Source organism: Octodon degus, unplaced genomic scaffold (genome assembly GCF_000260255.1).
Source record: "Octodon degus isolate 3935 unplaced genomic scaffold, OctDeg1.0 scaffold00003, whole genome shotgun sequence".
Lineage (NCBI taxonomy): Eukaryota > Metazoa > Chordata > Mammalia > Rodentia > Octodontidae > Octodon > Octodon degus.
Window position 1 is genome coordinate 33,482,944 of NW_004524579.1, and position 15,454 is coordinate 33,498,397.

The window sequence follows — 15,454 nt, forward strand, 5'->3', positions numbered from 1 at the left end:
ATGTACCTAATATAAATACAACAAGTGTATTGTCTGCATGACGGGCACATGGCACTTTGTTTAATTACTTTTTCAACTTTTCTGGGTGTTGAAATTTTTGTATTGTAAAATTAAAAATTGAAAAACGAATAACAGCAGTCTCAGCTTACTTACAATCAAGGGAAGAGGGTCAAATGAGCACAAAAGTTTGGAGCGAACCTTGTCTTCATGAGAGAGAGAGTGCCTAATCTTCCTGTCCAGCACCCAGTACACCCACCACCTGCTGGTGAGGACTGAAGGAAGGTACTGGAAGACTTCCCTTTGTATTTCTCCTTATCACCCAACAAAGGACCAGCGGGGCAATAAATGAATCTGTTAACCTGTGCAGTGACAGGGTAGCGCCCTTCTCCCCTCTGCTAAGTGCCCGAGTGGCTTTTGATAGAAGGGGAAACTCCCAGCAATCCCTCAACAGGAATGAGCTGCTACCTGAAACACACTGCATGAGGGCAGACGGTGCCGCCACACGCCCTGCAAACTCAGCCCTTGCACCACCAGGAGCTATCAGGACTGCGAACACCATGTCTGATGGTTCACACAACTACATTTAAAAATCAGAATTCTGAACTTCAGTTCCCATAACAAGCTTACCAGAAATAAAACAAAACCTCTATAATTCTGTTAGCTATACATGTCCACGCACACAGGCCCAGCAGTGACACGACCAGGTAAATGCTCTGCTCAGAGCAAGCTGGACTGAGTGTCTCTCCAGAGTATGATCCCTGCGCCCATCTAGGGCCTGTAAAGCAGGTTAGGAGGAGGAAAGAGTTTCAAAATGCAAGTTGTTTTCTGATTTTCTTAAAGCAAAAGCCAAAAAAAAAAAACAAAACAAAACACTATTTGGTTCACACACTGCTATTTAAACTTTACTTCTTCAAACAGTTTTCCACAAGTGATGCTGCAGAAATAAACAATAGATCACAATTATTACCCTACAGGGCATGTGGCACTCTAGAGGAAAAATAAAGCAGATATGGCCTCTGCCCTCCAGGAGTTTACAGAATCCTGGTGGAAACAAGCATCCAACAAGCATAAATAACCCAACACATTTGAAAAAGCACTGAGATGGAAGCAGGGTGCTAGGGCAGGACATAGCAGGGGCCCTGCACAAAAGAGGTTCTAAGGAGGCATACAGAGGACCTGGACTGAGTTATTCAACACTGAGAACAGGAGCCGGAGAAATAGCTTGGCAGTCTAAGTGCCTGCCTGGCAAGCACAAGGACCCAGGTTCAATCCCTGGTACCGCATGCCATGGTGGCACACGCCTGTAATCCCAGAGCTGGGGAGGCTGACACAGGAGCATCACTACTAGTCCAAGCTGCATAGTGAGACCCTTTACCAGATAAATAAATAAATATTTAAGAAAAAACTGAGAACAACCACTTGTGCACAATACCAAATTAAAAAGCAATGTGTATTTCTGTTTACACAAGTCCAAAATAGCCATTCTCATAACAGATAAAAGGATTGTCATTTTTATGTCCTAAAATTTGTAAAATCATGTGTATAAAAAATAAAATAATTAAAAGAAAAATCGGTTTTTAAATGTGTCATTGATTTCATATTCAGCCATATGCCTAACTTTAATAATAAAAATGAATAGATTGTGAACAATCCATTAGAAACAGAGAAGACATATTTCCTCTTACAGCTTCAGAGTTTGGGGAACTTAAAAACAATACACTACTAGATTAGACCTAATTTTAAATTCTATCCGCCAGTTTGAAGATCTAAACATCAAATAACTTTATCAGCACAGTATAGTTGGATTATTTGCTGAGTAATTAATTGGGTAAAGCTTGGTCTTCATCAGAGAAAACAGGATATGGGCTGGGATACTCCATGGGAGAATTCTGTACCCACATCTCAACGATCCCACTGATTTTCAAGAAATCACGGATTTTCACTGCCTCTTAAACGGAGATCACATGCAATATTTCTGTGTCTTATATTATCTAATTTAAACAAAAAGTCTAAAAGCTTTATCAAGGTCAGCAATATTTCCAGATTTTGAACACAAGTTATATAAAATACATTTCTAAAGACCAGTCTTAGAAACGATCAGACCTAGCTGCACAGTAGCATCACCCGGGCAGCCACCGGAAGAGCACAGGCCAACACCCACGCTTCTACTTTGATTGGTCTCAGGACTCAGCTTTCTGCAAATCAGTCTTTCACACACACCCATCTTGCCCAGGAAATGCTACGGCTTCGGACTCAAGACATGTCCCAGGAAGAAAAGACAAGCAACCTCTGACCAAGGCTGAGCCTACATACAGGGAAAACTTCTGCCCTGAGAATGGTCATTTGTGTTGACCTCGTGTGTCACTCAAAAACAAGAGATCTCAGAAAAGTAAAAGTCTGCAAACTGCCCAGTATCCTACTCAAAGCAGGAAGGAGTCCAAAGCAAATGATATTTTGTCCCTTCTGTCATTTGCAATGATACCCATTAGCAATTAGGCATTTGCTATTATAAGATTAAGACTGGGATATCATGTGAAAAGGTTTATTTCTACTAATTTTCATTTCTGTCACACTTTCCATTCTAAGTTTTATTTTTTTTTTCTGCTCATAAAAAGTAGTATGAGGCTGCAATTTGGCAAGACAGTGTGAAGCCTCAGTGTGACTGCCATACCCCAATTTGATTGAGATTTTTCTTTCCATATTTGTAGACTTTAAAAAGTCTACTTAGCCGCTTATTTTTGCCTAATGGTTTATTTCATTGGGTTATTTTTCCTATTAATTTCAAAAGTCTCAAAAAGTGGCCACATTTATTTCTGGTAATTCCACATGGGAAAAAAAAATCAGTGAATTTGAATTATTACTCATAGTTTTACTACAAACAACTTAATTGATAAGAAAGAACCTGCTAATTTTTTTCTGTTAAAATGTCCATTTTTAAAAAATGGATTAACAGTTTATCCCTCAGATGAATAATAATCTGGCGGTTACCAGTGGTAAACATTATACACATGCACATAACCTGGTGGTAAACATTATAGATTTCTACATGCAGTAACTTGGTGGACCTTTGCAACAATACACACCTCGCAGTAATAATCCCTCCGACAGTGTCCTAGTACCTGTTGCTTACCAGCACTATTTCCTTATGCCAAACAAAACGCCGCTGGGACTGAAACTGGCATGTTTCCTTGCAACACTGCTCACCCCTTCAGGTCCACAGGACACCCTGGCTCCTTAGGGCAGATCCTCTAGAGGTTTTCTGTCCAGCTTCTTAACAATGTAGGGCACAGGAAAAAACAAAAGTTCCCTCCCTTCCCAGGAGTCACTCACCTTGTCACACAGAGGGGAGCCATTTCTGCTGTGATCTGCTACCTAGAGGGGAAGCCCGAGAGACTGAGACTTTTGCCTCACTTTTGGTTTGTATAGCTGGTGTAGGAGACAGGGATTCAGAGTACAGCACAGCACAAGAAACACTGGTTCACTGGATGACACACCACGGTCTGTTCTACTCACAAATTTCACAGAAAGCAAAAATGAATAGGATGTACACTTCTCATCTTCGGACCCTCGCTCTCCACACAGGCAATTTCCAATATTTCCCTTTCGCTACCCTTAAATCGTCACCTTGTTTATTGATACTCTTGGGCCCAAGCTAAGCACAGAGACAGTCCCTGTAAGAGTCACTATCATGTAGCACAAACAACAGTAAAGGAATCTCCATACTCCACAGCTAGATCCTGAGGGCTTTGTAAGAAAAGCAGAGGCAGTCGTATCCCCATACAAAAGAATTTTCCTGGACACCAGTGTCTCAGAAGGAACCTCCCAAGGCCCGGAAATCCAGCCCTCGCATGCCAGCCAGCCACCTCTATCTACCCTCTCTGCCGCTCTCCACTTCTCACCTTGTGTTACCAAAAAAAGAAAAAGTTCAGTTTCACCCGCGGGAAGGATTCCTCACCGTGGAGGGAGGACGGGCGGTGCTCTGCACACAGACAGACTCACACGGTCTGGATGATGCTCTCCCAAGTTACGGGGCCTCACGCTTACTCAGCAGAGGAAATCTTTGTGTCTGTGAGGAATCACGCCAATTCCTATTAGTAAGAAAGGATACAGGGGCGAGCGAGGAAGCCTATTCTCTCAATGACCAGCAAAAGAGGCCCAGCAAAACGGACCTCTGCCAGGACCATCTGCAAAAAGGAAGGATGTTGTCAACTTTCTTCTCCCCAAAACTCTAGTGACCTCCGCCTTGACCCTCAGAAACCAGATCCACAGGAACCGGCTCTTCTGCAGGAATTGAGAGCTTTACACCAGAGACCCAGCCCTGAGAGGCTTGTCGCCCAGACTATCTGCCCCGAACATGTGCACTCACATTCCAAAGATGTTTCCGCTGCCCTGGAATGGCTGTAAATTTCTTTCCTGCAGAATTCTTTCCAAACAAACTGCCATGAACTGCACTCCGGCAGGAGATCTGAACCGAGCCCCGTTCATCTCATTGCCACAAATCTTTCAGATGCCGAATATGACTGAGTTGGCAACTGGTCCAAAGGAGTCAACTTTAAAAATGCAAATGTATACAGGGGGAAGAGAAACACCAACCCACCAGAAATCTACCTCTCCTGTCAGAGGAGTGAAATGTAAAAGAAACTTCCCTCACATGCTCAAATGCATGTCTGCTTACGTTTCTCAGAGATACACTGAACAGGTTGTTACAAAAATCTTAAATGAATTTTTCTCCATACTATTACAAAACTGAAAGAGTTCAAAAGAGTAAGCACCCTTTCTCCACCACAGAAAGAATGTGCATTTTGTTTGGGTGAATAATTAAACAATAGAGAGCTTTAAATGTTAGAGAATTATTAAATTATATCAAGAGTTTCCTGAAGGAAGAAATCAATGCTCTTATTAAAAGTATAATTTTAAAAATTTAAATGTATGATTAATATCCACACTGAAATTTAAAAGAAAGCATCTATAAAATCTCAGTTGTCTTGAAACAAAATCTTCCACTTATATCTAGTGACAGTATTTTTAGAAATTGGGTTTCTCCGGAGAGTTATAAGTATACGAATACATAGTGCACAGAGACGCAAACACACACGTGCTACACCTTTGTATTACACCGCCATTTTATTATTTAATTAAAGTATTCGTATTTTTCTAGCTCACGCATGCTTTTCCCTTGAGACGGCTTTACTGTTAGCCTGCTGGCCTTGACTTCCAGCCAAAAACAATTCAGAAACAAAAAGGGACAACAAATCATATTTTCACAGACATTTTTATCCCTCAGTGCCACCCTGTTTTCACACAACACCATAGAGTCCCTACGAAAACTATACTTTAGCGCAGTAGCCACTGAGCCCAAGGTCTGACACCTGGTTTCATGAAGCATTCATTTGCTGTGCAAGAAAGTCTTAAGTTCTTAATTGTAAATAAGCTCCTTTGATACAGCCCGACATTGTTGGTTTGCAAGCAGTGCCATGGTATGGACTGATGGATTAAAAAATAAAAACAAGCCAGTGGGGTGTAGTTCTGATCCGGCAGAGATCTAAAGATGAGGTGTTTATTAGTTCTAAGCTCTGTGTTATTTCAGTACTTAAAAAGACCGTCACCAACAAAATTTTGGGGTCGCTTAATGTCACCACTGGAAATGCACAATCAAAATTTACAAAACACACCGATCTCCCAGATTCTTTCTCCCCACCCTTCCGCAGCCGACGTTCACACTTACCTGGTGACAACCCTGTAGGTTTGATTCTCTCCCATAAGATGAGTATGAGCCCCTTTCTGTTTTACCTGCCAAGAGAAACAACGAAAAAGGTATAAATTGTGCTTTTCCTTTTTTTTTTTTTTTTTTAAAGTCTCCTTCAGGTAACAGACATGTACTTCTCTGCCCCGATGTTTACACACGTAAAGTAGGCACTGCTGGCCGTGTGTGCAAGCAAGAGACGGAGCAGCACTTCCTCACTCTGGCGATGATAAACTGGAAAAAATATCCTTCATTCCTATTCTTAGCCAAACTGCTCCACACTTCCCAAAACTGTCATTCCAATGGCCTCCACTTTCTGTAACAAACAAATTGTCATGCCTTATTTTCACTTTCCTTCTCTCTTGCAAAATTTCAACAATTTCATTTTATTTACACAGCAGGCAAATTATAAATGTAATGACCCTCGCCCAGTAATTCCCATTGATTATATTGACACTTAAAGAGGAGGCCAAAGCTAATCAATCACAGGCTTTCCAGATGGTGAACTCGAAAGAAAGAAAGAAAGAAAGAAAGAGAGAGAGAGAGAGAGAGAGAGAGAGAGAGAGAGAGGACTATTCAAAATTCTGAGTCTCTTTCTTTTTTAAAGTCCCTTTTGCAGGAGTAAATCCCATCATGGTCAAGATGATGACAGAGCTTACATTTGGACAAGAGGGCTTTGGAAAAATCATACAGTCTGATCCAAGTTCAGATCCAGCAGGACACTCAGGAGGCAGCAGGATCGTGGCATATGAGTGTCTTACTCTAGTGACAATAACCCAAATTTCTTCTGCAGACTGCTCTGCTGCATGGAACTTCTGTTACTATTCCACAAAAGGTACAGAAAAAAATCAAGGCTACTCATTTGTTTCTTACAAAGTACATTTAACCTTAATAATCAGCCGGGATGAATAATAAAATCACATCACAAGAGATCTAAGCAGTAGAACCCAGCTGGTGATTTATGGAGGCTACACAGAAACTGGCCACAGCAGGAGATAACAAGAAGCTACTGAGGCAGCGCCCCTGCAGTGGCAGGGTACTCCTTTCCTCCTGACTACAGACCCAAGGTGCGCTGGACTTCATGCATAGAACTGTATTAGCTCATACTCTCAGTGGGAAGATTCTGGAACTTGTTATTTTGAGGGGCTGAAGTACCACTGTCCTAAAGTTCACCACCCCGACATCTCCCCTTCACAAATGAAGTTAACACAAATACTAAAAGTACTAGTAGTCTCTTAATATTTTAGTTAAATGGCAATACTGCTAGAGTACGCCTTTCTGACAAGACACAAAGAATGTATCTTTCACAAATTTTACATCTAGTCAAAAAAGTACCTTGTATCTTAGACAGAGAGAGAGAGAATGAGAGAGAGAGACAGAGAGAGACAGAGAGACAGAGAGAGAGACAGAGAGAGAGACAGAGAGAGAGAGAGAGACAGACAGACAGACAGACAGACAGAGACAGAGAGAGAACGTGATTTTTCAAAGAAAGCTAAACCTGATCTTAAAATTAACCCACTATTCCCCAGTATGAACTTTTTAACTGATTGTAATGTGTCTTAAACTTGGAAAACAACACCCCCTCCTTTTATTTCAGATGCAGTGTTCAGTACAAAGTATAAAATCAATGTGTGTATCAGTTTCAATTCCAGTGAAACAAGACACCATCCCACAGATTGTCCCTCTTGGGAGACCTAAGTGTAGCTGCCCTGCAAGAGAACTGTGCACTGAGCAGGTGTCTGTACTTGTGTCAGCAGTGCAAGGGCCACACACGCACACACGCACACACGCATCTCTGTAACTCATGCTCAGTCTCCTTGGACCCTGAGTTCTCCCTGTAAGCATCACTAACAGAACCAAAATTCCTGACCTTTGTGAGATATATTGGAGGACACTATCTCCCTTAAACTCTTGTATCTAAAAATCTTTCACTATAATCATGACCTAATTGGTTTCGATATAATTTCACCGTTCAAGAAATAGATTGGAGGTAGGCAGATAAAGAGAAAGAAAGAATCTGCTTATGACTTCATACACAAATGAACATCTAGTGACCTATTTTGAGAAATTCAGAAAATTAACTTGTAAAAGACAAAACACAGAGGAAGAAAGGTCACTGTTTTATTTGTCCTACCAAAGGAATCATTTCACTACCTATATTATCTTCTAATCCCAACTCTAGTACAAAGAACTAAAGCAAAGGATTTTCCTACCAGGATCTTTCTCACTTTATATACATAAGCTGGGGCTATTTCTTCCATTATTTTTAAAGTCACAAGGACAGTGCAAATAGGTTTCTTAAAAGAGGGACAGAGAAAAAGAATAGGTGGAGGAGAAAGACAGAAAGGAGGAATGGACTAGAAAGAGCAAAGGATACAAAGGGAGAGGCAGGGGCAGAAGAGAGGAGAGACTCCGAATCTATGCTGCATGAGTCCCCAAGTACGCTTGGCTACAGGGCCCGGCATTCTTTACTATCATATCAGATACAGACTGCTTAATCTTAATTTTGCTTGTTAAAAAATATTTATCCAGATACAAAAATAAACCCACTGCAAATTACAAGTTGTCAGGGTTAAAAATCTACTCCTATTTGTGTGGGGGAGGATAAGAGACCAGCATAGACATGAATCATTCTCAGTAACGTGAGTGTTTCCATGACATCAATGGGCACCCGTCCAGGACTCTGTCGAAGTCTGCGAGGTACCAAAGAGGCAGCGCAGCCAGCAGGAGGCTGCGAGGTGGACTTTTTTTTTTTTCCCAAGGATTATGCTCCTTGTGAAGATTTCATCTGTAGCATCCACTTTCACCATCAAGTAGATTGCTCCAGAGACCATGAGCAAACACGTTTCATTCTGATAGTGTAAGCCTTTAACTTCATTATGGCTTTTTGTTCCCAAATTTGACTATAAACTGCCCTCAGAACACAGACCCCTGCTTGAGACCAAAATAATCAGGAATTGTGGGCCAAAACCCAACACCTTCTCAAACTAAGATTTGCATTCCTATCACTTTTTAAATAATAAAAAGCAGCCATTTTAAAATGACACCTCTGTTTCCTGGAGGGGGGAGAATATATATCTGTAGCTTTTGTATAAATTGTCCATTAAGAATTAGCTATGGTCTTGCTGTTGATTTTCTGCTTAAAATTCACTGGAACCTATATTTCAGATAATAATACTTGCAAGAGTGTACATAACATGTTTGAGGAGCATCCTTAAGTAACTATCTGTGCTTAGGAACAAAAAGACCCCAAATATCTGCATTTACCCTACGTTTGTCAGGCGTGGATTTTTGTCACTCATATCAACTGGCTGGTGAGGACAGCCTCGTTCTTCTTCCTCCCTTCTTCACCACCCACCCACCCCCGCCCTCACAACCACAACAGGCGCTTTGAAAGAGCTAAAGGTTCTATTTTCCCAACGTTTAAAAGAGATAGCAGCGATGAACAAACCCAGCGCGTTCACTGCGGAATTTTCGAGACAACCCTCCAGTACTAGAATGCGACAGCCGCTGCGGATATTTTTTGGCACAAAGACAATGGTGGCAGTGCCAAGCCCTATGGCTAAAACTACTCAAAAGAGGCATAAGGGTGGCATTAATCGCTCAAGTCTTTTACTGCATGGAGTACTGTTGTCCATATTTTAAAAACTAAAAGTACCCGTTAGTAACATTTGTCGTATACCCATAAATTGGGCAGGGGGGGGACCCTGAAATATACACCAAAAACAAATCTTATCAGGCATTTGATTCATTTTTATACCTAAAAGGTCCAAACGTTAAATTTTGCTGCTGGTGACGATTTCTGTGTAAGAAATGAATGATCCGACCTAATGAAGCACTCTGAGGGCTGACTGAAAGCCACGGAGAGGATTTCATAAGCTAAATCGACATATTGGCTAAACAACTTTCTTCTGCAAAAATGATGTATACAAGGAACATGTAATACTATGTCACAATTTTTTAAATTAAAGAAGAAAAGCACTGTAAATGAGCAGACACAACATCCGTCAATCAATCCTCTGGAGACAAAGGAGAGAAACACACAGACCCTTCTTTAAAACAAGTCGGTGTCTACAGTGCGCAAACAACCCAGAAAGTTAACACGTGTCCTGTCCAAATTGAACCCACCCTACTGCTAGTCTGTATTTAAATTCCATTATTAAAATGGTACTGAGTGTCAATCAATGAAGGATTCACTTGCTTCTTCTGCTGCCCCTGAAGAAGTACTCTAAGGAGAAAGTACAAAGAACTTGTAACTGTAATGCCAATATTTTTACTGATCTGTTCAATATTTTTTTTTTATCCTGTATCCCAAGAAGCAGAGAGAAATGTGTTTTTCATGTAGGGGCAGAATGGTTAACAAATGTCTATAGAATCCAAATTCAACGCTTCTCTATTCTTCTACTGTGTGTCATTGGATTTCCAATTTTTCTTCCTGAATATCCATGGAATCCTATTGAAAGGGAATTGGATGACAATAAAAATATTACATAAAGGAAAAAGCGGTGTCACAAAGACACCTTTTCACATGGATGCTTCTAAGGAGAATCACCTTTCATGGATTATTGCACCTGGACACGTATGACAGTCAAAAGCCACACAGAAAGAGTCAGAGACAGCCAAGGGCAACTTATCAATGCAATGATTTCTAGAGGCAAACTCACATATTGATGATGGCCCTGGTGATTGACTGGTAGGATAACAGGTCATATTTCTATGGCCTCTCCTTTGTAGAAGGCTATTTTCACAATTATATATCAACGGTAACTGTTACACTCCTCGATGGAACAGACACACCTGTATGGTGGAATACATCATCCTATGAAAAGCCTGGATGAAAAATTATCTGATGCTGCAAGACAACGCCAAGCAGGCTGTTTACTGTTAATGCTCATTCTGGGAAATGAAGAATGAGCCTTTTGTTCCCTAGCATCAGGCTTGGGAACTCATCACAAACATGTTTGCCTCAGAACAAATCCCTATCCCTGTTCCTGTCCCTGTCCCTAGTCCTAAACCATCTCTGCTTACACTATTAAATATTTCTCTTTTTTTAAATGCACTTAAAACTTCTTCATTCAACAATGACCGGAAGTAGTGGGATTATCTGTGAGCTATTAGTAACAGTCTTTTCACCTTTCCTGCCTTTTCTTCCTCTCCTCAAATGAAAATAGCTTAGTCCTCAGCCTATGTGAGCCACTCCCCAAGGGGCTACGTGCAGATTGATTCCTTCCTCTGCATGGCAACCCCCTGAGGCCAGTAATACAAATACCATTTTACAGATGAGAAAATTGAGGTACAGAAAAGTGCCTGAGGACACACAGTTTTGTCTGAAAATGCCAGAGTTCAACCCTGACAGTTCATTCACAAGTGCTCAGAGGCTCTTAGTACGCTGCTTTGTGCTGGTGTTTAAACTCTGGGAAAAATAAAATATAAATAAACTATAGGCCACTACTGAAGACTCTCAAATCCCAGAGCTCAAAACACTCATGAATTTGATATGAAATTAATGAAAGTGTCTTATAGGCAGTGATAATTTACATTTACATGGTGTTTTATTCCTAAAAGGTCTCTAGGTACTTTATAGCTGTACAAATGATAGACGTGGAATCTGTGACGTCTCACAATTAACTGCCACTGTCTCCATGTTAGCTCAAAGGAAGTAATTAACAAAATCATGGCAGAAAACAGCATTTCTACACAGTTTTAAAATGAAGACTATAACTTTATAGTAAAATGCACAAAGAAGGGCGAAAATAGTAATGTAGGGCAACCTGACACCAGTCACCAAGAGTCTTCTATGAAAAAGCTATCCTATAGCAAGCTCAAAAATAAAATAGGAAACTGACCAAAAGAACTCTGGAGAGTCAGCAAGATAGCTCGGCAGAGCAAGTGGCTGTTTAGGCAAGTGCAGGGACCAGGCTTTGATCCCAGGCACCACAGGCCACATTGGCCCCACCCCTGGGCGCACTGAGTAGGCCACCCAGTCCTGGCATGGTGGCGTATGTCTGTAATCCCAATGCTGGGAAGGCTGAACACAAGAGTATCACTAAGAGTCCAGGCTGCATAGGGAGACCCTGTGCCAAATATAGAAAAAAAATAAAAAATAAAAAATAAAAAAATAATAATAATAATAAAGAAAAAGAACTCAGGAACGCTAAGCTACGTATCTCTTACCTTCTTCCATAAATTTACAGTATATCTTGACATGATTAGGGCTCTGAGATTAGTCCTGCAGAAAGGACATTTACTTTAATGTTTCCTAAATGTATTTGAACACAAAAAATATAGTTGCCTTTATTTTTGTTGCCTATTAATACATGTCTGGAGAAATTACAGCAACTATTTTTTAAGTTGAACACTAAGAATATATTGGGTTAACATGTTTATGGTTTTCTACCAGCTAACTGGTGTAAATTTAAAATTTTTATTTTATCACCCACACACCCAGGGCTTGCCTTCACTGTTCTGACTAATTGCTCAGTCCTTGTTCCTGATTCCAGTTTGAAAGCAACAGTCAACGTTTACTGTCAAAGGGCTGGAGATACAGCTCAGGGGCACGAGCACCTGCTTGGCAAGCTCAAGGTCCTGAGTTCGATTTCCGGTACCAAAAAAAAAAAAAAAAAAAGTTTACTGTCAAAGGAAGCAGAAGTTAACACCATTCTTTTGATTTCTAAAATTTCCAGGAAGACAGTTTTCTCCTATACAGCATTGCTCCATCAGGACAACTCAGACTTCATCCACAATTGTTTTATTTTTTAAAAAAATTGAAATTGAAAAGAATTTCATGCTAAAAGAATTACAATGCAATTCCAGCAAACAAACAGGTCACCCTACAGCCCAGGAAATCCTTTCTTTCCTTCTTACTCAACTGAGAACAGGGGGCAACACAGGAAAGGTGACAAGGCAATAGCTGGCATGCAGTGAGGCTAACTACGAAATGCAGAATTAGCCATGTGCTTCGAAAAGACTGGCGTTAACCCACCCTCTCACTGACAAGCTTCGGGTCATAAAAGCACAAAGCCTACTAGACGTCCTCAGGTCCGATCGCAACAGAGACGGTCCTTTCCGCTGCACCTCACCCAGACCCAGCTCACCTGTGGCCACTATGCTGATCCCGCACCGGTATGCACCGGGCGGCTGCACACACACCACCGTCCGGGCCACCGCCCCAAGGAGCCGAGCCTACATTCAGTGCTCCCCAGAGCACTTACTCTGCACACGACACAGTACGGAAGTCATTCAGCTAATTATTTAAGACAACACACTCTAGAAACTCATTAAGTAGACATTTTAGGTCCGGTTTTCATAGCTGAAGTTCCTAAAATGAGGAAAAAAAGCAAAAATCTGAAGAGGCCATATTAACATGAGAAAGTAACCCTAGTACTTCCAACCCCTGCACAAGGCCCTTTCCTACAACGCGCCCTGCTTACAAGGGTGGCCCAGATGGTTCTCTACTGAGACAGCAAACACCATTCCACTTGCCTTTGAAGTATCATGACCCTTTGCTAAATAATTTTAACATAACCCATAAACTCCAAGAGTCCTCAGGATCTCCAATAAATGAAAATGTCTGACTTAATAAATATTTTGAGCGAGCATCTTATGGTACATCAACAACTACCATCCCGATACAGAATAAAAATTTTGCCTTAAACAATCTCCCAAGCCCAGACAACAGCAGCCAAAATAACCCTCTCATTGGGTGGTATCTGGTTTGCAAGGGTGCGGATTGTCAAATTCAAGCACATGACTTTTATGTTTTACGCTCCAAATGCAGAAAAATCTTTCATTGAAAATAACACTAATTCCACAGAGTATGCAATTAATCAACATAATCATGGGGATAACCTCACTCTTTGGGGAGGTGTGTCAAATAACTCCTTAAGGCCACTAAAGTACCACTTGAGCCACCAAAGTAATGATTTTCTGAATCAGCAATTTGTACAAGGGTCCCCCCGAGACCAGAAGGACTCAGGGCAACTCAGAATCACTCTACTTACTTCTAATGAGTTCACTCACCATTGGCTCTGAGTGAACACTGTGTCAACAGGGCTGCCTCGCCTTTTAAACATAAATACAAATTCAAAGGGAAGCACAAATACAAATGTACAAATACTGTCCTCTAACCCCCCATACTGGGTATCAAACCCATGGCATCACACTGATCTACATCCTCGGCTTTTTCTACTTCTGTTTTGGAATCACGGTCAAAGTCACTAATTTCTCCAGGCTGGGTTTGAACTTGTGATCTTCCTGTGTTAACTTCCCAGCTCTATTTTATACCTCGATAGGTGTGAGTCTGTGGTGACTGCATATAACCAGGCCATCAAGGACTTGTATGGCCTTTGAAGAAACAGCATTTGTATTCCACAGGTTATTCTTTATCCAAAAAAGTTTTTCATATAAAAATGAGTGTTATCTTATAATGCATCTCTCAAAAGCAAATAGACATAAAAAACACTTTTTCTGTGTCTTTCAGCAGAAAGACACAGACAGGATGGATACGGAGAAACCAACTTTCACAGATTCCATCTGTGGCTAAGAGACCGTGCTGATCACGAGAATCCTTAGTCAGACTTTTCCTGAAAACAAAGTCCCTGATTCTCTACCCCATGGTAGCTGAACTCAGTGGAGTAGGATCTCGCACTCTCTTTTTATTTATTTTTAATAAAAGTCTACTGTTATCCTAACAAGCTAGGGGTAAGAGTAAGAGAGAAACACAGCTCCATACAGTTGCACTAGATAAAACTCCAACAGACCTCACAACCAGAAAGATAGCAAATCACTGGTTTCTTCTAGATCCAAAATACTTGAGAAGAATTTTCATGAAGACAAACAAGTGATCTCCAGGGCCCTTTTCAAGGCTTTAAATTTGCTCATCTCCACTAACAAAGTGTAGTTGTTGTTGAAGTAATAATTTTGCATTACACCAAACAGATTCCCCTCTCTAAACCACAGTATTCGCACCCAGAAGAACCCTGGGGCTTTATGAACAGCTGCTCCCCTGCCATCAGACTCCTGGCCCAGTGCTCTACCAAGTGTCCCTTTTCTGTGCTACTTGCAGGACCCAGCAGACTCCCCTAACCTGCCTGGGCTCAAGGAACTAACAGGATCCACCCACCCAGGCACTCTCCAGCGCCCACAGCCCACAATGGGTGTGATGAGTTTCATACCAAGGGTGAGAGGTGGGACCTTTCTCTCACCTCACAGATCTGTGACACTCCTAGCAAGACACTGCAGAGAAACATCAAATGAGGACGACTTTACTGCCTGGCTCAATTTTTTTGGAATTTGCTGAGAAATTTTAAAGAAATCCAACACTCACATTGCTCCATACAAATCATCTTTAAGCATAATTTATTTAATAACTATACATTCTAACAGTCTCAGTGATAGCAAAAGTAAAAAATAATATTAAAACTGAATAAATCAAAGTTGAATAGAAAATAGAGACAAAGAATAGTATTATGTTTTGGAAAAAGATAAAGGAAGCTTTATTGTTTATGTACATAAACTACATTACATATTTTATACATGGCGCAAGACAATTTCTTTTCATTTAGTGCGGCCGAGGCAAGCCCAGCATATCTAGGAGCTGCAGGTTGGCCACCTCTGTTCTACACAAAAATAAAGGGCATAAAGGGTCAAGAAAGCTTTAAACATGGCAAATCATATATGTATATATGATATGTATATATATATGATACATGC

The 15,454-nt window shown here is 41.0% G+C and overlaps 1 protein-coding gene across 12 annotated transcripts in view; it reads right to left on the reverse strand.

Moving 5' to 3' along the window:
* Positions 1-15,454, reverse strand: part of Tcf4 (transcription factor 4) — a 348,055-nt gene that overhangs the window by 161,793 nt on the left and 170,808 nt on the right. For all 12 annotated transcript variants that reach the window (XM_004623671.2, XM_023715119.1, XM_023715123.1 and 9 more), the window contains one exon: positions 5,726-5,790. In XM_004623671.2, the coding sequence (XP_004623728.1) occupies positions 5,726-5,790 (65 nt within the window). The remainder of the gene's footprint in view (positions 1-5,725; positions 5,791-15,454) is intronic.